The sequence below is a fragment of the Dendrobates tinctorius genome, unplaced genomic scaffold (assembly GCF_039654945.1).
Source record: "Dendrobates tinctorius isolate UK_male_01 unplaced genomic scaffold, ASM3965494v1 ptg000203l, whole genome shotgun sequence".
Classification (NCBI taxonomy): domain Eukaryota; kingdom Metazoa; phylum Chordata; class Amphibia; order Anura; family Dendrobatidae; genus Dendrobates; species Dendrobates tinctorius.
The window spans coordinates 6,278,108-6,300,552 of NW_027361870.1; the positions used below are offsets into that span (position 1 = coordinate 6,278,108).

Here is a 22,445-nt window from a genome sequence, read left to right on the forward strand (position 1 = left end):
CCAGGCCAGAGGGGTTTCCAAAGGGTAAACCCCAGCAATCATTAATTGATGGTATAACTTCACGATATGCCATCACTACATAATACCTCTTTAAGCTGAACATATGCCGTGGGCTTTATCTAATGTGTATGAGGGTCTCACCAATAGCAGACGACGGGGAAGATGTAACAGATGCCGTGGTCACCATTTTGTTATGGACACAGTGATTAAATTATACGTTAGATCTTTGTGTAAATCATGTTTATTGAATTAACAATATTAAAATAAAACATTGCTTTCAACAATATCATGTCTGGTTCTTGAAAAACAAATTGCATATTAATTCCATTGTTGCATACTTAACACCAATATTATCTTCTAATTGGAATAACAACTATTAATACCATTCAGTCCAGAAAATTGTCATACACAAAACAACCTCTGTGTTGTGTATTCTCATGAAAATTAAAATAGAGGTTTGATGAACAACATTAAAATAACAGGATAAAAAATTAAAAAGAAGTCAGAGGGAAGAAAAGAAAAAGGAAAGAGGAAGGAAGAGAGGGGGAGAGAGAGAAAAAAAAAAAAAAAAAAAAGGGGGGAAGTAGAGGTAAGGAGAAAGTTATAAGTAGAGGGTCAAGTAATCCAGACCCCCCCCTCGAGCACTTTTGTGTCCTCCGTCCCATACGGAGGAGATAATAAGTTGGTAAAGACCATTTTAAGACAAAAAGACAAACAGGTCAGACCAAATGAACAAGATCTAAAGTGTACAGAATATTTCTGATGCTATCCTATATATGAATCAAGGTCCCGATAGCCAGATATCTAATTCGGGGTTTCCCTGAATGCTAGCCAGGAGGCCCAAGTGTTAAGGGGCCTTTACACATAGCGATATCGCTAAAGCGTCACCGATTTTGGGACGCAGCAGCGATATCGCTATGTGTGATACTTATCTCCGACCGGCTCCCCCGCTGTCGCTGATCGGGCAGCTCCATTTCTCGTCGTGCACTTCCTGCTGGTGCCGACGAGCGACACGTGGACGCGGACGGGAGGACGTCAGGACCGCCGCGTCTGAAAGGTAAGTAACGACCGCTGTATCGCTGCTGCATCGCTGTGTGGCAGCTCATTAACGACCATTTAGCGATGCACCAGCGATCCTGACCGGGTCGTATCGTTGTCGGGATCGCTGGTGCATCGCTAAATGTAAAGGGGCCTTTATATAGTCTGTCAGGGTTCCCTGTGCCTTGAATCAGCAAATACTCCATTCTATAAATATCATTGAGTTCTGCAACAAATTCAGAGCGAGAAGGGTATTTCTCTTGCTTCCAAAACCAGGGGATCAGATTCTATATGTTAGTTTTTTATTTTGTGAAGTGGCAAACTAGCAGATATGAGCAAATTAATCTGCAGGATCCTGGTAAGTGGGAAAACTGCAAACTGCCTCCTGTCTGACACCATCTAATGTCTTGACTAGCAGGCCTGGGGCAACGTCATCCTAGCAGAGTATCGCACAACGTAGACGAGGCTGACTGAAGAGGAGCTGTGGATGCCGCCGGCAGGATGGAGACTGCAGAATTCCCATCCAGCATCTAAAAAGCACTTATATTTAGGGAAAAGATAAAAAAAGGCCAAAATAAATTAGGCAAAATATAAGAAATATATACATAAGTGACATCATGTCCATCAAAACCCAGTGTATAACGGTATGTTATTTATCCTGCCTGGTGAACTTCGGGGGCAAAAAAATAAAAACCATTACAGAACAGCTGTTTTTTTTTTTTTTTTGCCTCACAAAGATGAAATAAAAAATTATAAAAATACTAAATTTTGCCAAAATAAATCTATAGTTCTGGCTTAAGAGGGGGGGTTTATAAAATCAAAAAACAAAGCATAATTAGCGAGTGGTCCTTTCACAGTGGCACAAGCTAGGCACGACATATCGAGGGCTGAAATAGCATATCTATGGAAAATGTTCTCTCTGCAACATCAATTGTGCACAAATTTCTGGAAAACTTCTGAAGAGGCAACTTGCATATTATTTTCCCAGAGGAGCATTGCACGGTGAATAAGCCTCCTTACCAAGCCACAGCTGGCATGTCACTCTCCACAAGGAGAAACCATACCCCTTAGACCTCAGTCCAGAGCCTCTCACCTAGCCAAATCAGTTCTCATACTTTGCACTGACGAGGGCCAATAGCTCGAAACACCGTGTCTGCAAATTGAGATTCTGATTTGGCTTGTATCCTAAGTCATATTACAAGACTCGTTAACGGGTTGATTGTGACTTGTAGCATCGCTGCTACCTACAGGTGGCGCTGTAGAGTAAATGTCCTCTTTCTTTCTGAAGAGGCAATTTGCATGGAAAACATCTGTGCAGTCAAAATGCTGACTATACCTTTAAGGCTTGTTCAGACAAGCATTAAGTCAGACTGTGGCTGTCTGCATTTATTTTACTTCAGTAATGCCATTAATGCTGCCATTAAATCATCACTGTCCCCATTGGGGCTCACAATCTAAGTTCCCTATCAGTATGTCTTTGGGGTGTGGGAGGAAACCAACACAAACATGGGAAGAATGTGGTCCTTGGTGGAATTTGTACCCAGGACATTGTGAAGGGTTAAAACTAAAGTCAAAGTTAAGTTTCGTTTTAACCAGTCTCTGAAGGTTTCGTTTCTCCATTTTTGTTGCTGTAAGATAAATTTTTGTAATTGGGATGTGCTGTCATGAAACCAGACTGTTCCCATCAGGTGCAAGATAAGGGAACCGGGGGTATACTACTCTGAAGAATATGCCATTATACTACTTTTGGATATGGACATATATGTAGTTTCCGGTTTTCTTGCAATATTATTGGCTTATAAAGTGAAATGCTGCTATTGGTAGTTGAGAACATTGCATAATTAAGCAAAAGATTTTAAAAGTAGTGACTAAAATAAAGGGGACTAGTGATCTGTGTCTATCCTCCCGTACAGAGACCCCCGTCTCCGTGTGGTCATTTGAGTTGCTAGCAACACTCTGTGGAATAATTTGGACATCACTGGCTCAACCATGAAGGGTTAATTTAGCCCTCCCTCAATAGCTACCCCGACAGCTGGCCGCCCAACGTGGGGCCCCCGAATAGGGACGCCTCTGCCCCCCCGGAGGACAAGACAAAGGACCCTTGGAGCGGACACAGGTGCTGGAAAATTGGGACTGATCATCCCCCACAACAACCACGGTAAGTTGGCAGTTATACTGTTCAGACTGACCGTTGGTGTGGTTTTCCTGTGCTTGTTGCTGCAAAGAGGATCTGAGGTTTGTCCCCGTGGTGGGGTGATTCATGGGTGGAATCATATAGAGGTGAGGTCCCGTTGGGGGCCCAGTGCTCGAACCGAAACTCATAAGGGACGGACACCTCGGATTGACCAGTGATTGTGACTCTTTATAGTCAAAATATCCTGAAATCCTGAATTCACTGTTAGAGTCAGGCGTGGTGATGTGATCGAAGACTGGGTAGGATATGTAACTCAGGTATATATAGAAGGAAAAATATATAACCAGAGGTGTCCGGAGGGATAGTCTGAGACGCCCTCCTCCTTTCACTGAGTACCGCGTTGAAACTTGGGCAATCCCAGAGGGGGATTATTAACCCTGTGGAACAGACTGAAACGGCCGCCAGTACTGTGCACAACTGAAGTAAGGATATTTAGCTCTAAATGAGAGAATCCGTGGAAGATAAAGAAGAATTTTGTGGCTTGGCATATGAATTGTGTAACGAAGGTGTTAGGAAGAACAGAGAAAGTGAATTCTGATTGTTTCTGTTACTGCTATGTTGAAGAAGGAAAAATTGTCTATTATGGCAAGGACTGGATGTATTGTGGTTCAAAAAAGTGATTGTTGTGTGAGAATTGAGGAAGTGATTAAAGAAGAAACGGATATCGAGACTGATGTGTCAGGCAGACAAATAGTTAAGAATGATTTGAAAGAAGAGGTCTCCCTGCTAGATGATAATTGTACAAGGAGACCGGGAGACTCTGACGGTACTTATTATCATCCGCCGCCAGCCTCAGTCCCCGCTATGTCTAATATTGCTAGTGGTTATGAGTATACTCCCTTCACCCCATCCCAAATAGACACCCTTTGCAATCAATTACCCGATCCAGAGACTTCCCCCATGGCTTTCTACAGGCAAATGGCAGCAAATCGAGAGATTTATTCCACTCCCCAAAGAGATCTATTACACATACTTCGAGTAAAAGTTGGGGAGGGGTATTTTCCAATTATTGAGGGTGGCATAATGTATAATGTGAATCTGGATGGCGAAACCTATGAGAGTGGTGTTGATTTCTGCAATGCTTAAAGGTTTGGCCACAAGATAGATTAGCGGACCAAGCTACCTCTCTCACAGATATCACACAGGCCAAAGGGGAGACTGCCGAGAAGTTCTATGGGCGTCTTAAGGTAGTATTTAGAGATCTGGGATTCTCACTGTATAATAAATCCCATACACATCTTTTTGTGGCAGCTTTGATGTCCGGCCTCAGGCCCGAATTGCAAGAGGCAATAATTTCAGTTAGACCTGACGTTGAGAATTCAACTCCGGACAATGCATTGAAAGTAATAAAAAGTTTTCAGAAGAATTTAACCCGTTCTGCAGCAGCAAGGAAACAGAAAAATAAAACAGCGGCAGCTGTGACAGCCGCCCCTGCTCTAACAGCAGCCCCCACCATCGCGCCCAGCTTGGCTGCTAGCACACAGCAAACTCTGGCCCCCCCCTCAGACTTCAGCTCCTAATCCTATGACTAGGAACCTTGCTCCTCAGCAATGTTGGTGCTGTGGCCGACTCGGACACTTTCAGAGAGACTGTCACACTCCCGCTGATAGATGCTACTCTCAAGTTCTCAAGATGCTACTCTTATAATCATAATCTAAATACTCCCAATTAACATACTTTTATAAACCCCATCCCTGTGGGACCCTTCCCTGAGGTTACTGCTCAGTTTGTAATCTCTCCCACATGTCCAGTAAATTTATTAGGGGCAGATTTATTATCACAGTTCTGCTCCAGAATACAATTCCAAGATGATGGCCAGATGGCCCTTATGTTATATAATCCCTATGTAGATGAAGACAGTGAGGAAATCTGTATTTTTCCATGCCTTTCCCACAGATGCCAAAAGGGGCCCAAAACAGTCCCAACCAGTTTGCAAAAAATATGAGCAGGTGTCTTTTGCCATTGTTAGGCTCCGTAAGTATCTGGCAGCACTGAAGTGTCGGGGTTTGCCCTCGAGACTTCAGTTCTGCCTTGGTCAAGTGATATTCTTGGGTCACTGTCTCCTTCAGGGTGCCAAATACCTTGCAGAAGAAAGAAAAATAGCTGCCAGCTTCCTTTCCCAAAAGATGAAACTGAACTCCAGCGTTTTCTTGGACTATGCACTTATTTTTGTCAGTGGATACTGGATGCATCCCGCATAATGCAACCCCTTTACAATGCCTTGAATGACGGTATAATGAACTATAAGGAAAGATGGCAGTGATGAGGATTACCTCCAATATGATTGTTCCCAATTTCTGATAGAAGAAACAGCTACTCCACCAAATGTCAGTGAGAATCCACTTCCAAATCCTGATCTGGTGTTATACACGGATGGTTCAAGATATGCTGACGAGTTTGGTAGATTCCACACGGGATACGCTGTTACCACAGAGGACACTGTAGTGCACGCAGCTGCGCTCCTGCCCTCACAGTCAGCACAAGAAGCAGAACTCCAGGCTCTGTCTACTGCATGTACTTTGGCCAAGAACAGATGGGCTAATATATACACGGACTCACGGTATGCATTTGGTATTGCTCACGATTTTGGGGCTCTATGGGCCAATCGAGGGTTTATTACTACTGCCGGAACCCCAGTGAAAAATGCTGAAGCTGTTAAAACCCTCATGGACTCGATCAAATTACCTACTCAGGTGGTCATTATCAAAGTTAAGGCGCACGGTCCTAGGACCAGTCCACAGACTGTTGGCAACACATTTGCGGATATGCAAGCAAAAGCCGTCGCTCTCTTACCTGTTGAACCAACCATACCAACTATGGTGACCACACGCTCTCAGCGTAAACAGTTACAAGAAGCATTGACCCTACAAGAACCTGAAGATCTACAACAGACTGAAGTTTTCTGTCGGACCTCGCGAGACCGCTTAATGACGATGCAGAGAATATCTCCAAAGGAAGAGGTGAAGCAATGGAAGACTGATGGGGCACGTATGGACAATGGTCTCTGGAAAAAGGACCAACTCGTGTGTCTCAATAAGCGGATGTACCCTGCTATTGCCATATGGGCCTACACATCGAGGAAAGAATCAGGCCCTCGCACTGGTGCAAAAATTCTACTGGGCCCCGGTTCTCCAATTTGCCGGAAGCATTCCGTTACCAACATGACTGCAAAGACCACAGCGAAGAAACTGGTGATGGAAGTTATATGCAGATATGGGGTTCCAGAAGTTGTTGAAAGTGATCAAGGTCTGGCCTTTTCTTCTCATGTGTACCAAGAAGTTCTGACAATGCTTGGATCCACTGTAGCCCTCCATACTCCGTACCACCCACAATCCAGTGGGGAAGTTGAGAGGCTGAATGGCACACTGAGGGGACAATTGACCAAAATGATGCAGGAGACTACGGCTCTATGGTCAGAGCTCCTACTCATTGTACTATACCACATCCGTACTACCCCTACTACAAAATATGATTTGTTCCCATATAAGATATTGTTTGGTGCTAGGCCCCCAGTTGCAAATTTCCAGCCTCAGCAGTTATCAGAAGAGACTGACCGTGCTGTTCAATATGTTATTCAGCTTAGTAAAAATCTTGCTAACACCCATGTTCTAGTTTCTTCTTCTTTTCCAGATTCAGCAGAAACTGACACCTGTTATAACCTGAAGCCTGGTGATTTGGTAGTCGTGAAAAGGCATGTCAGGAAGCACGGACTAGAACCCTTGTATGATGGTCCCTATCAATTTTCCTCATCACCTAACAAGCCAATTGCAAATAAAGGGGCCATAATGTTTTGGTTTTTCGCATTTTCCATATTATTATTGGTAGAAGTTAAAAGTTAAAGTTAGAAGATATTCAAAGACTCAGATCAATACGATAAAGACAATGATCGTAATAAAGGACAGTTGGTGGTCAGACACCTTCTCCTTTCTTAATCCAGCCAACTGATTTAAGGGAATTGAGGGCTGGGTAGCTGGGATCTTACAAAGCTTGTTACACATTGCTGCCTGTATCCTTGTTGCATATGTGATACTAAAACTTGTTTTTTGGTGTATTCCTGTATGTATTAGGAAATTCTGCACTAAGACAGCTAATGATGATACCAAAGGCGTCGTTGCCCCTGCTCTTCTCTGCACCGATCTCAAAAGGCTACTTGATGAAGACGTGGAAGCCAAGCATATGGCTACCTACAAAAGATCTCCACCACCGTCATCAAAAATTGTTATTCGTGAACTGCAGTATACAGGGGGACGGGTGCGCCGCGACAGCCATGACTGGTATTACGGCATCAGTCATGTGAAGACCAGTACCCCTCAAGCTGTTAGCTTGGGATAACACCTCTGATGCTGCATGTGTTTTAAAAAAAAAAAAAATAAAAAAAAAATATAATTATCTAGGGGGGAATGTGAAGGGTTAAAACTAAAGTCAAAGCTGAAGTTTCGTTTTATCCATTCTCTGAAGGTTTCGTTTCTCCATTTTTGTTGCTGTAAGATAAATTTTTGTAATTGGGATGGGCTGTCATGAAACCAGACTGTTCCCATCAGGTGCAAGATAAGGGAACCGGGTGTGTACTAATCTGAAGAATATGCCATTATACTACTTTTGGATACGGCCATATATGTAGTTTCCGGTTTTCTTGCAATATTATTGACTTATAAAGTGAAATGATGCTATTGGTAGTTGAGAACATTGCATAATTAAGCAAAAGATTATAAAAGTGACTAGAATAAAGGGGACTAGTGATCTGTCTCGATCCTCCCGTACAGAGACCCCCGTCTCCGTGTGGTCATTTGAGTTGCTAGCAACACTATGTGGAATAATTTGGACATCACTGGCTCAACCGTGAAGGGTTAATTTAGCCCTCCCTCAATAGCTACCCCGACAACATCAGCTCTGCAAAGCATCTGTGCTGACCACCAAGAGAAAACGGGAGGGGGACAACCATCTCACCTCCATTCTCAGAAAGACACTCTTTGGAGCCCAGAACTCAATGACCTTGAGTCCTCGACAACAGAAGAAAAAGGACATACGGTCCATGTTTCACACTTAACGAGCATTCTTAGTTTTGGCATGCCATGAATAAGATGACTAATAATGCCCGTTACGTTAGAAACACATTGGTTTCCCTCGTACAATCTTACACAATGTTGGAATTTTTAAATAATACAATAAATGGGACGTTTTATCCTTAAGAAAGGAACAATTTATTTTTCTGCATTTGACTTTTGGGCAATTTCATGCCAGTTTTAAGCAGTGCTGTGGAGTCCGAGTCAAGGAAATTGGGGAGTCAGAGTCGATGGCTTGGCTTACCGCATCCAAAGAGTGATCTATTTCAAGTGTTTATTTCTGTTGATGATTATGGCTTACAGCCAACGAAAATCCAAAAGTCAATATTCTCAGTAAATTAGAATACTTTATAACACCAGCTTGAAAACATGATTTTAAAATCTGAAATGTATGTTCAGTAAATGAACTCAGTACTTGGCCAGGGCTCCTTTTACATCAATTACTGCATCAATGCGGTGTGACATGGAGGCGATCAGCCTGTGGCACTGCTGAGGTGTTATAGAAGCCCAGGTTGCTTTGATAGCAGCCTTCAGCTCGTCTGCATTGTTGGGTCTGGTGTCTCTCATCTTCCTCTTGACAATACTCCATAGATTCTCTATGGGGTTAAGGTCAGTTTGCTGCCAATCAAGCACAGTGATACTGTTGGTTTTAAACCAGGTATTGGTACTTTTGGCAGTGTGGACAGGTGCCAAGTCCTGCTGGAGAATGACATTTCCATCTCCAAAAAGCTTGTTGGCAGAGGGAAGCATGAAGTGCTTTAAAATCCTGGTAGACGGCTGCACTGACTTTTGTTTTGATAAAACACAGTGGACCTACACCAGCAGATGACATGGCTCCCCAAACCATCACTGATTGTGGACACTTCACACTAGACCTCAATCAAGCGCTTGGACTGTGTCTCTCCAGACTCTGAGACCTTGATTACCAAATGAAATGAAAAATTTACTTTCCTTGTGGAGTGTGTCAATGACTGCCTTCTGGACATCTGTCAAGTCTGCAGTCTTCCCCATGATTGTGGAGCCTACTGAAACAGACTAAGGCTGTGTGCACACGTAGCAATTTTTAAGCGTTTTTGCCGCGATTTTCGGCGCGAAAACGCTTAAAAATCGTGTACAGAACGCCCCCCATGCATTCCTATGGCATTCCGCACATGCTGTGCTAATGCTGCGCTTTTTTCCGCGGCGGAATCGCATCGCGGAAAAAATCGCAGCATGCTCATTCTTTGTGCGGAATCGCAAAGAATTGCCGCGATTCCGCACCCACAGGAATGCATGAGAACCGCTTACTTCCCGCATGTGGCTATGCCCACCATGCGCGAAGTTAAGCGTCTCATGTGCGGTTGGTACCCACGGTGCGGAGAGGAGACTGTCCTCCAGGCCCTGGGTACCATAACCCTGTAAAAAAAGAATAAAAAATAAAAAATTGGGGTATATTTACCTTCCGGCGTCCCGCGCTGCATTCCCGGCCTAAGCGTTCCCAGTAATGCCTTGCGGCAAGGCCCTGTGATGAAGTAGTCTCGCGTGACTCTAGCGGTCTTGCGAGATCGCTATAGCAACGCGAGACTACCTCATCACAGGTCTCGCAAGGCATCGCTGGGAACGCTGAGGCCCGGGAATGCAGCGCGGGACGCCGGAAGGTGAATATACCCTGATTTTTTTTTTTTTTTTTTTTTTTTTAGCATTTTAACATCCTATCTTTTACTATTGATGCCGCATAGGCGGCCTCAATAGTAAAAACCTGGTCACACTTGTCAAACACTATGTTTGACGAGTGTGACCAACCTGTCAATCACTTTCCAAGCGATGCTTCAAATCGCTTGGAAAGTGCTTGAATATCGCACGCGAAAATCGCGGCAAAATCGCGATCATAATCGTGGTAAAACCGCGCGATTTCTGGGAAGGAGTCCGGTTTTTAGTAAGCGTTTTAAAACGCTACGTGTGCCCACAGCCTAAGGGACCTTTATAAACGCTTAGGAAGCCTTTGCAGGTGTTTTTTGTTAATTTTTCGAATTTACCGATGCAGAGTGGAGGTCCCTGGCGTCTCCAGATCATGTCCACGCTCCCCTGCAGCCTCTGTCAGTGTCCCGGTGGCTGCTGACAGGGCCGGCGTTAGCAGCGGGGCAAGTGCCGGGGTCCTGAGCGGGCACTGAGCGGGTCTTGAGCGGGCACAGGGGGAGACGCCGCAGGGACAGCGCTGTGCGCGGGGGGAGGGGGGAGCCGCAGGGACAGCGCTGTGTACAGGGGGGGGGGGAGCCGCAGGGACAGCGCTGTGTACAGGGGGGGGGGGGGGGGAGCCGCAGGGACAGCGCTGTGTACAGGGGGGGGGGGGAGCCGCAGGGACAGCGCTGTGTACAGGGGGGGGGGGGGAGCCGCAGGGACAGCGCTGTGTACAGGGGGGGGGGGGGGGAGCCGCAGGGACAGCGCTGTGTACAGGGGGGGGGGGGGGGGAGCCGCAGGGACAGCGCTGTGTACAGGGGGGGGGGGAGCCGCAGGGACAGCGCTGTGTACAGGGGGGGGGGGAGCCGCAGGGACAGCGCTGTGTTCAGGGGGGGGGGGGAGCCGCAGGGACAGCGCTGTGTACAGGGGGGGGGGGGGGAGCCGCAGGGACAGCGCTGTGTACAGGGGGGGGGGGGGAACGCCGCAGGGATGGCACAGCCCCTGAAACAAGGGTCACTGATGAGGCTTCATTTTAGTGGGACGTTGGGGGCTGTGGCAGTGACCGCGGCCTCTGCCCCCTGATGACACTGAGTATCCCGGCATGCAGTAGGATTCTCAAACGAATCGACATCACACAGGTAGCAGAGCCGGTGGATGATGTAGTCGGGGAACAGCAGGGAATTTCTGAAAGCCAGTATATTAGAAAATGGTGTAGATTATGGGACTAACTAGAGATGGAGTTAGGAGCTCAGGTACTTTGCCTTTGGACCTTCCCTTTAAGCTTCTCAGAGGCTGACGTCGAGCACAGTGTGACCGGAGGGGCAGACAGTGGAGGATCATGGGGGGAGATCATGGGGGGAGATCATGGGGGGGCCGCCGCGCCACTTCCTCCATTCTCAGCAGCACCGTCTCCTCCTCCGTGTGCGGCAGTTACTGGTTACCATGACAACGTGTACACACAGCGCACACACCGGACACTGTTCACCCTGCACATCACTGAGTATATCTCGCTGCAGATGGCGGACACTGCCCGGCCGACTGCACCGGTACTGACCTCCCGGAGGAGCCTGGCCTCCCCGTGCTGGATCTCATAGATCTGCAGGATTCCGCTCCCTCTCGCTAGATTCCCCAGACACACGAACTTGGCGCTGCAGGGGATCCATTTGCAATCGAACAAGGTGTAATTCACCGACTTCTGGACGTGAGCGATGATCTGCGGCTTCTCTAACGGCGACGACATCGCTGCAACCCAACCAGTGTGTGCTCGCCCCCAGCGCCGACACTAAAGGACGGGTTGAGCCTAGACCGTATACTTCCAGGTCCTGCTGCTCACAGACGCGGCACCAGCGTCCAGACGGACGAAAGGCTTCTCTTCTGTTCCTGCCTTTGCTGTCAGAACACGCCCCTCCCGGTATGACACGCCCCTGGAAATGACATCACACCTGGAAGGAGCCCATACAGTCTAGCATTTACCATTCGGCCTTATAGCTTAGCCCCGCCTCTTTTTCCCCCGGATGTCTCCGGTGTGCACGTGCTAGGAGAGACGTTGTAACGATGGAGGTGGAGAACGCGGCCGGTTCCGGGGAGGCCTTCACCGTGGTCACCAAGAAGGGCAAGAAGCGGCGGGCGGCCGAGGAGAAGCCGATGGAGACTGGGGAGCAGCCCAGTAAGAGACCGAGCTTCCCACCGATATCCGGGGACAAGCTAATGGTACGGGGGCTGGAGCCAGCAGGGAGCGCAGGACAGGAGCCGGTGCCCAGGAGCATGGATGAGAACTGCAGCCTAAAGCAACAGGAGTCGTCGCAGCCGGGGCGCCGCGCTCTCGATGTTGTCACAGTAGCTGCGCTCTCGCCGTTGGCTGTTGTCGCCAGGGCCGCTGCGCTCTCGACGACGTTGTTGTTGTCGCTGGGCCGCCGCGCTCTCGACGACGTTGTTGTCATCGTCGCTGGGCCGCCGCGCTCTCGACGACGTTGTTGTCGCTGGGCCGCTGCGCTCTTGACGTTGTTGTCGTCGCTGGGCCGCCGCGCTCTCGACGACGTTGTTGTCGTCGTCGCTGGGCCGCCGCGCTCTCGACGACGACGTTGTCGTCGTCGCTGGGCCGCCGCGCTCTCGACGACGTTGTTGTCGTCGTCGCTGGGCCGCCGCGCTCTCGACGACGTTGTTGTCGTCGTCTCTGGGCCGCCGCGCTCTCGACGACGTTGTTGTCGTCGTCGCTGGGCCGCCGCGCTCTCGACGACGTTGTTGTCGTCGTCGCTGGGCCGCCGCGCTCTCGACGACGTTGTTGTCATCGTCGCTGGGCCGCCGCGCTCTCGACGACGTTGTTGTCGCTGGGCCGCTGCGCTCTTGACGTTGTTGTCGTCGCTGGGCCGCCGCGCTCTCGACGACGTTGTTGTTGTCGTCGCTGGGCCGCCGCGCTCTCGACGACGTTGTTGTCGTCGTCGCTGGGCCGCCGCGCTCTCGACGACGTTGTTGTTGTCGTCGCTGGGCCGCCGCGCTCTCGACGACGTTGTTGTCGTCGTCTCTGGGCCGCCGCGCTCTCGACGACGTTGTTGTCGTCGTCGCTGGGCCGCCGCGCTCTCGACGACGTTGTTGTCGTCGTCGCTGGGCCGCCGCGCTCTCGACGACGTTGTTGTCATCGTCGCTGGGCCGCCGCGCTCTCGACGACGTTGTTGTCGCTGGGCCGCTGCGCTCTTGACGTTGTTGTCGTCGCTGGGCCGCCGCGCTCTCGACGACGTTGTTGTCGTCGTCGCTGGGCCGCCGCGCTCTCGACGACGTTGTTGTCGTCGTCTCTGGGCCGCCGCGCTCTCGACGACGTTGTTGTCGTCGTCGCTGGGCCGCCGCGCTCTCGACGACGTTGTTGTCGTCGTCGCTGGGCCGCCGCGCTCTCGACGACGTTGTTGTCATCGTCGCTGGGCCGCCGCGCTCTCGACGACGTTGTTGTCGCTGGGCCGCTGCGCTCTTGACGTTGTTGTCGTCGCTGGGCCGCCGCGCTCTCGACGACGTTGTTGTTGTCGTCGCTGGGCCGCCGCGCTCTCGACGACGTTGTTGTCGTCGTCGCTGGGCCGCCGCGCTCTCGACGACGTTGTTGTTGTCGTCGCTGGGCCGCCGCGCTCTCGACGACGTTGTTGTCGTCGTCTCTGGGCCGCCGCGCTCTCGACGACGTTGTTGTCGTCGTCGCTGGGCCGCCGCGCTCTCGACGACGTTGTTGTCGTCGTCGCTGGGCCGCCGCGCTCTCGACGACGTTGTTGTCATCGTCGCTGGGCCGCCGCGCTCTCGACGACGTTGTTGTCGCTGGGCCGCTGCGCTCTTGACGTTGTTGTCGTCGCTGGGCCGCCGCGCTCTCGACGACGTTGTTGTTGTCGTCGCTGGGCCGCCGCGCTCTCGACGACGTTGTTGTCGTCGTCGCTGGGCCGCCGCGCTCTCGACGACGTTGTTGTCGTCGTCGCTGGGCCGCCGCGCTCTCGACGACGTTGTTGTCGTCGTCGCTGGGCCGCCGCGCTCTCGACGACGTTGTTGTCGTCGTCGCTGGGCCGCCGCGCTCTCGACGACGTTGTTGTCGTCGTCGCTGGGCCGCCGCGCTCTCGACGACGTTGTTGTCGTCGTCGCTGGGCCGCCGCGCTCTCGACGACGTCGCTGGGCCGCCGCGCTCTCGACGACGTTGTTGATTTTGGGATAACCTTTCTGGATTTATCTTCACAGGGAGACAGAGATGAAATGCGGACGATCCCGGTCCCGTCACACAGGTACACCCCGCTGAAAGAAAACTGGATGAAGATCTTTACTCCGATCGTAGAAAACTTACAGCTTCAAGTGCGCTTTAACCTGAAAACCAGAAATGTGGAAATTCGGGTGAGAGCGGGGGCAAAAGTCATTTGATGTTCTGTTCTTTAATCCGACATCTGACAATCCAGAAATCCTGACCTTCCTTCCCAGCACTGAAATGAGGCGTTGCAGATGAAGGGCTGGTAGTAGGTCTGGTCTTTCTGTAACTTCCGGGCCCCTAGGTCGTTAGTTGTCTGCCTGGTCTGTCGGTGGGGTGTGTGGCTGCAGTGCCCACCTGATCTGTGTCAGACAAGAGCGCAAACATCTTGGTGCATCCAGCTGCTGGACCTTGTGATTGGCTGCAGCGTTAAAGTGACTTGTAAGAAAAACATCCAGTGAATTCCAGTGATGTGCTGCTCAAGTCACCGGACGGCTGCAGCCAATCACAAGCCACAGTGTTATTTTTACTTGGACAACCCCTTTGACCCTCTGTATAATGAATATATATCATCTCATTATTATTATTTTTCTGTTTCCTCTCCAGACTTGTAAAGAGACGACAGACGTCGGCGCCTTAACGAAAGCAGCGGATTTTGTGAGGGCTTTTATCCTGGGCTTCCAGGTGGAGGTGAGAGGTCTCTTGTGTCCCGGCTGGGATTGTATGTGATCTGTGCACTCGGTTTAGAGAAGACCAAACCTGACGAGGGAAATCTGCTGAGTACGGCGCGCTAACTCCATAAGCTTTATACCGCGGTGGTGACGCGGCTCGGTGGCATCATATACGGACACCCTCAGACTCTCCGAAAAGTAGGAAATTAATACCGGTGGTTGAGAAGAGCACCCACCGTACAGCCGGCCTGGACCAGCTTGGGCGCTGCGTACCAGGCCTGGCATCCAACTAGAAAGGACATTGTGGGAAGAGCTGCTCTTAGCCAGTCAGCAATGCTGCAATCTCTCATGGTGAGAGAATTTAATTGCATTTGTGACTTTGCTGGTTACAGAATGTTTTTGGCAATTTTGATACCACTATTAGATAAGTCTCATTGTTTTTGTCAAACCCAGCATTCCTCTATTGGCCTGAAGAGTAACCATCATTATAATTTTATTTTCATAAATAATTGGTCCACATACATAGTAACATAGTTATTAAGGTTGAAGGAAGACTTTAAATCCATCTAGTTCAACCCATATCCTGTCCTAACTTGCCGTAACGTTGATCCAGAGGAAGGCAAAAAAAAACCCATGTGGCAAACAGTAAGCTTCACATTGGGGAAAAAAATTCCTTCCCGACTCCACATACGGCAATCAGACTAGCTCCCTGGATCAACGCAATATTAAGGAGACTAGTGTATATACCCTGTAATATTATACTTTTCAAGAAAGGCATCCAGTCCCTTCTTAAATTTTAGTAGGGAATCACTCATTACAACATCATACAGCAGAGAGTTCCATAGTCTCACTGCTCTTACAGTAAAGAATCCGCGTCTGTGAGTATGCTTAAACCTTCTTTCCTCCAGACGTAGAGGATGCCCTCTTGTCCCCGTCACAGGTCTAAGAGTAAAAAGATCATTAGAAAGGTCTCTGTACTGTCCCCGCATATATTTATACATTGTAATAAGATCACCCCTAAGCCTTCGATTTTCCAAACTAAATAACCCCAAGTGTAATAACCTATCTTGGTATTGCAGACCCCCTAGTTCCCTAATAACCTTGGTCGCTCTTCTCTGCACCCGCTCCAGTTCAGCTATGTCTTTCTTATACACCGGAGACCAGAACTGTACACAGTATTCTAAGTGTGGTCGCACTAGTGACTTATATAGAGGTAAAATTATGTTCTCCTCATGAGCATCTATGCCTCTTTTAATGCATCCCATTATTTTATTTGCCTTTGCAGCAGCTGCCTGACACTGGCCGCTAAATGTGAGTTTGTCGTCCACCCATACACCCAGGTCATTTTCAGTGACAGTTTTGCCCAGTGTTTTACAATTAAGCACATAATTATACATCTTGTTCGTTCTACCCAAGTGCATGACCTTACATTTATCCCCATTAAAGCTCATTTGCCATTTATCAGCTCAAGCTTCTAGTTTACATAAATCCTCCTGTAATATAAAATTGTCCTCCTCTGTATTGATTACCCTGCAGAGTTTAGTGTCATCTGCAAATATTGAAATTCTACTCTCTATGCCCCCTACAAGGTCATTAATAAATATGTTAAAAAGAAGCGGGCCCAAAACTGACCCCTGTGGTACCCCACTGCTAACCATGACCCAGTGCGAGTGTGCTCCATTAATAACCACCCTTTGTTTCCTATCCCTGAGCCAGCTCTTAACCCACCTACACATATTTTCCTCTATCCCCATTGTTCTCATTTTATGTATCAACCTTTTGTGTGGCACCGTATCAAAAGCTTTTGAAAAGTCCATTTACACCACATCCACTGCATTCCCTTGGTCCAGTCTGGAACTTACCTCTTCATAAAAGCTTATCAGATTAGTCTGACAGGAACGGTCCCTTGTAAACCCATGTTGATATTGGGTCATGAGGTTATTCTTCTCCAGATACTCCAGTATAGCATCTCTTAGAAAACCCTCCAGGATTTTACCCTGGCCTATAATTTCCAAGTTCAGTTTTTGTCCCCTTTTTGAATATTGGCACCATATTTGCCATACGCCAGTCCTGATGTACAGACCCTGTTATTATGGAATCTTTAAAGATTAAAAATAATGGTCTATCTATGACTGTGCTTCATTCCTGCAGTACTCGGGGGTGTATCCCATCCGGGCCCGGGGATTTGTCAATTTTAGTGATTTTTAGACGCCGCCGTACTTCCTGCTGGGTTAGGCCCCTTTCACACTTCAGTTTTTTGCAATCAGTCACAATCCGCCAGGTTTTGAAAAAAAAAACGGATCCTCAATTTTTTTTTGAGGATCCGTTTTTTCCCCATTGACTTGCATTAATGGCGGATTGTGACGGATGGCTGTCCGTTTCATCCGTTTTTTTTGAGGATCCGCCAAAAGTTGCTGTCCGTCACCATCCTCAAAGATTTCAAAACGGAGCTTGCAACGTTTTTTTTTCTGGCGGATCCTCCAGAGACAACTTTAACCCGAAATTCTTTCTGGTTGCCGGACAAAATGAAGAAAAAAAATTTTTTCTCTCTCTCTCTCTTTCTCTCTCTCTCTCTTTCTCTCTCTCTCTCTTCTCTCTCTCTCTCTCTTTCTCTCTCTCTCTCTTTCTCTCTCTCTCTCTTTCTCTCTCTCTCTCTTTCTCTCTCTCTCTCTTTCTCTCTCTCTCTCTTTCTCTCTCTCTCTCTTTCTCTCTCTCTCTCTTTCTCTCTCTCTCTCTCTTTCTCTCTCTCTCTCTTTCTCTCTCTCTCTCTCTTTCTCTCTCTCTTTCTCTCTCTCTCTCTTTCTCTCTCTCTCTCTTTCTCTCTCTCTCTCTTTCTCTCTCTCTCTCTTTCTCTCTCTCTCTCTTTCTCTCTCTCTCTCTTTCTCTCTCTCTCTCTTTCTCTCTCTCTCTCTTTCTCTCTCTCTCTCTTTCTCTCTCTCTCTCTTTCTCTCTCTCTCTTTCTCTCTCTCTCTTTCTCTCTCTCTCTTTCTCTCTCTCTTTCCCGACCAGCGTTTCCTTTAACAGGATCAGTCTGAAAACGGATCCTGTGCCATCCGTTCACATCCGTTCAGAACGGATCTGCTTGTCTGCCTTTTTGGCGGATTTGAACTGATACAAAAAACTGAAGTGTGAAAGAGGCCTTAACCAGGTGACATTTAACAGAGAATTTTTATCCCTGATCATATTATCTGTCATGGGATTTTCTTGTGTAAATACTGATGAAAAAAAGTCATTTAGCATATTGGCTTTTTCCTCATCCACCATTTCACCCAGACTATTTTTAAGTGGGCCAACACTATCATTTTTTAGTTTCTTACTATTTATGTAGTTTAAAAATAATCCCAAAATATTCTTTCTTTCTCTGGCAATGAGTCTCTCTGTCTCAATCTTTGCTGTCTTGATTTGCTTTTTACAGAATTTGTTTAATCTTCTGTATTTAGTTAATGCCTCATCACTACCTACTTGCTTTAATTCTCTAAATGCTTTATTTTTAACTCTTATTGCTCCCCTTACAGCTCTATTTAGCCATAGTGGTTTCCTCCTATTTCTCTCATGTTTATTCCCATATGGTATATATTGTGCACAGGTCCTATTCAGGATGCTAATAAACGTCTCCCATTTTCTTTGTGTATTTTTATGTCTCAGGATATCGTCCCAGTTAATTGCACCAAGATCATCTCTCATCCGTTGGAAATTTGCCTAACAAATTGTGTAATATATTTTTATTAGTGAAATCTTCTTTCTTTTCCAGGACTGATCATTTATTGTCATTTCGGGGGTCCAATCTGTCTTTAGTGAGTACAGACTTTCCCATTACTTGGATGACAGTTGGTGCTCATAAAGTTCTATGAGAACTCCAGCTCCTTCCTCTTCTCCATAGAATCTTCAAAGCAAAAACTGCCATCTCCTAGTTCAGTGGTAGGAATATCTGTGTTCACTAAATATAGAGTCCAGGAGGAGGAGAAATAAGCAGATTTCTGAGATCTATTACAAACTCGCCTGTTATATGATTATTAATGCACGCCGTCTTTTCCAGGATGCGTTGGCTTTGGTTCGACTCGACGATCTTTTCTTAGAAAGTTTTGAAGTCACAGATGGTGAGTTGTGCAACGGTAGAAGTCGTACGTTTACATGGACACATAGGACAGGCACGCAGGAGGCAAATGGTGCAAAATATTTAATGAAATTATAATTGGATTTCATAAAAACTGTTGCATCATTTGCCCCCTATAGCAGCTGTGGCTGGCTGCAGAATAAGTAAACTGAGAATCCTTCAGTGAGCTCCTGCTGATGGTCCAATGGGAGAGTTTCTAACTCTTATCTGTCTCTTTCTGAGCTCCGCTCAGCTGATTCTTTCTCCGCTCGTAGTGTTTTAGATTTTCACCCTTCCTTCCTCCCCCGTTCACAGTCAAGCCATTGAAGGGCGACCATCTTTCTCGCGCTATTGGAAGAATCGCTGGAAAAGGAGGAAAGACCAAGTTCACCATTGAGAATGTTACGAGGAGCCGGATCGTCCTTGCAGACTCGTGAGTATAGAGTTTGGGGCGCGGGGTCACACCTCACGCCCATCGGGCCTTTCTAACCCTATTGGCCCTGGTTCTCCTGACAATCAGGACTGTAATCATGATAATTGCATGACAATTATGTAAAACCGGTGTTGTATTGTGTTCTTCTTTTTTTTTTTTTATGGTAGAAAAATACATATTCTGGGATCATTTCAAAACATCAAGATGGCGAGAACAGCGATATGTAACCTGATTCTGGGTAAGTAGCTGCCACTACAAACCTGGCTGCTCGCGATGACCACTTCCACTTTTCCTGGCTGTGATGCAGACTTGGTCTTTGGATGGTTTGCTCTTTTCCAAAGATGACATACTTGGGTTTTTAAGGGAGACTTCCAGCACAAAGACCATTCAAACCAAGCACTGGCACACAGTGCACCTCTGGTGCCACCCGGCCGCTCATCGCACCTTCCCATCTACTTGGTTTCCATCGATCTCTGACTCCAATAAAGCCAAAGCTGTGAGTGAAAGAAGAGGAGAGATGGATGGAAAACAAGCAGGTGTGAAAGGGCGCTGAACGGTTTGGCCACAACAAGGGTGCAGGGGGCGTCTGTGCTCGGTTTGGGCAGTCATTTTGTGCTAACCGATTCCTTTTAACTCTTACAGACCTAATATGCCACCTCCAGAGAAGGCTGAGTAGCAAGTTACATGTGTTTCTACAGCCATTGTCGCTGCTATCTAGGAAATGACACCAACACCCAAAAAGCTCATTTTCCAGGTGGAGGTCCCTCGCTATGTAACGCATTCATGTATCATCTGCCTCTCGTACTGTTTAGCCTCCTCTGAATTAACCTGTTAGTTATAGGTGGAATTTGTGGACAACCGTAAACCGCTGTATACAGTAATGTGTTTTTGATCAGTTTGTTAAACCTGCACCTCAAGTTAGAAACGATCTTGTGACCCCGATATAAGACCTCGCTGTAAGCCGGACACAAGGTGGAATAGTAATGAGTAGAGTTGAGCAAAAAAAAAAAAAAGTTTGCTGGACGCCTCTTCTGATTACCAGGCCTGGTTCATTGTTATTGTTGGGGTATGACACACATGATGTGCTAGGCCTAGTAATCGGAAGAGGAGCCTGGGATGCTGGCAGGTGAGACACGGTTCACAGAACTCTAGCTTGTTGGCTTGATGCTACCGGCTTGGCCACTGGCTCAGGGGTCCTGCAAATCATTTTTTTTTTTCATCTCCAGTAATGGGGGCTGCTATGTGACTTATGATTTGCTGTGAAACAGTGCTATGGGGGCTCAGTGGTTAGCACTCTCGCTTTGCAGCGCTGGGGTCCTGGGTTCAAATCCCACCAGGGACAACATCTGCAAGGAGTTTGTATGTTCTTCCCGTGTTCGTGTGGGTTTCCTCCGCGTTCTCGGCTTCCTCCGGGTTCTCTGTTTCCTCCTGGTTCTCTGTTTCCTTCCAAAGAGATACAGATAGGGAATCTAGATTATGAGCCTCACTGCGGACAGAGCTGCGGAATATGATGGTGCCATATAAGCAAGTAAAATAATACAATATAAGTAGTTCGTAGCTATTGTAGATCATTTAAGATTCTCCATTCTGTTATCACACCAAGTGTCCTCCTTCAGAAAACTCCATGTGTATAGTATTGGGGAACCCCAGCAAAGCTTAGAAAGGTTCCTATTAGAGATCCTAATGTTCCATTTATCACAATTCCTGGATTTTTCATTTATCTGATTTTTTAATTGTTGGTGACTTTTGTTTAATTTTCTTATCCCAACAGGAAGCCCAATATCCAAAGTCTATGGAAATATACGTGCAGTGGCAAGCAGAGCAGCCGATCGGTTTTAACCCTATAATGAACCTACTACCATCGTGCAGCAAACTCTTACCCCATCGATGTTCCTCACAGTTTTTACTGCACTCGGCTGGGATAAAGGGGAGGTGAAGACCTCTTATCCTGAATTATTTCTCATGATTATGAAAATCTATTGTATATTTTATTATGGGAATATATACAGAATATACAAATGGAAATTAAAGCTCTATTTGCAGACCAGGTGGTGTAATGCACACCCATCCCAGGTTTTTATGCACTCTGCTCTTCTTTTATGGAGGACTGAAGAGGTTTACATGCCAAATACTGAAAAATCCAGAAAAGATGCAATAAATTATTTACAAGTTTCACTTTCTCTACATCTTATACACATTTTGGGTCCCCCAACATCCTCTGCAGCGCAGTACAGAGACTTTTATTCACATCAAGCTTTGTCCCCAGTGACTGTGTCATTTCCGTATCCCAATTCTTATGAGGAAATCTATGGAAGGAGAACATATGGGCCAATGGGTTTCTTTTGGTCAAATTTAGAACTTTTACTACAAAACTGCAACTAAAAGGGTCTTAACAAAATAAGGTAAAAATCCAGCTCCACGATATAGTGAAAAAAAACAATTCTTTATCCACAAGATTTATCCTCCATGCTTGAAATAAGTATCAGCATAGATAGCAGCAAATCATGCACTATCAACGCGTTTTGGGTGTTGCAACACCCTTAGTCATGACGCCTTGATAATGCATGATTTGCTGCTATCTATGCTGATACTTTTATCCTCCATGCTTGAAATATCAAGTGGATAAAGAATTGTTTTTCTCATTATATCGTGGAGCTGGATATTTCCCTTATTTTGCTGTGTTTCACGTCCTGACACGGCGGTTCCGTGCTCTGATTTCTGGGATGTCATAACTGGTGAGCTGGACTTTTTCTTATAAAAGGGTCTTAACCCCTTATCGACCATGCAAGCCTAAATAAAAAGTGTTCTCAACAAAACACAAATAACCAAATGTAGCTAATAGCTACAGAAAATCTGCAACATCAAAACTTCCCAAATACTCATCATGGAAATGGTTATTGGGTGTGCAACCCAGTGTTTTCAACCACCAGTGATATAGGTGGTGGGGTGTGTAAAACGAATGGGTGTAGTGGTGCGCCGAGCCTCTTCTCACATCCAGGGGCCCCGAGCTCTCTGATTAGCAGGGTTGCTTAAACTTCCATTTTCCTTATACCCTGATGGTACCGTACAGATAGTATCTGCCTCTAGGCACCGGAA

The 22,445-nt window shown here is 47.2% G+C and overlaps 2 protein-coding genes across 2 annotated transcripts in view; one reads left to right on the plus strand and one right to left on the minus strand.

The window, feature by feature from the left end:
* The window catches only part of DNAAF10 (dynein axonemal assembly factor 10), a 32,972-nt gene extending 21,108 nt beyond the window's left edge, over positions 1-11,864 (minus strand). The window contains exon 1 of the mRNA XM_073553789.1: positions 11,507-11,864. Coding sequence (XP_073409890.1) covers positions 11,507-11,692 — 186 coding nt within the window. The 5' untranslated portion in view covers positions 11,693-11,864. The remainder of the gene's footprint in view (positions 1-11,506) is intronic.
* A 4-nt stretch (positions 11,865-11,868) lies between these two features.
* PNO1 (partner of NOB1 homolog) lies at positions 11,869-21,524 on the plus strand. Its single transcript, XM_073553790.1, has 7 exons — positions 11,869-12,162; positions 14,152-14,301; positions 14,759-14,842; positions 18,860-18,920; positions 19,232-19,349; positions 19,517-19,587; positions 21,121-21,524. The coding sequence occupies exons 1-7, from the start codon at positions 12,007-12,009 to the stop codon at positions 21,186-21,188; spliced, it is 708 nt and encodes a 235-aa protein (XP_073409891.1). The 5' UTR covers positions 11,869-12,006; the 3' UTR covers positions 21,189-21,524.
* The last annotated feature ends 921 nt before the right edge of the window (positions 21,525-22,445 follow it).

What these genes read in the sequence shown, in the direction of transcription:
- PNO1 (XM_073553790.1), top strand. Translation starts at nt 12,007, where the DNA reads ATGGAGGTGGAGAACGCGGCCGGTTCCGGGGAGGCCTTCACCGTGGTC. An exon ending in CCAGAAATGTGGAAATTCGG is followed by an intron (nt 14,302 to 14,758) that starts GTGAGAGCGGGG and finishes TTTCCTCTCCAG; the next exon opens with ACTTGTAAAGAGACGACAGA. An exon ending in GATATGTAACCTGATTCTGG is followed by an intron (nt 19,588 to 21,120) that starts GTAAGTAGCTGC and finishes TTATCCCAACAG; the next exon opens with GAAGCCCAATATCCAAAGTC.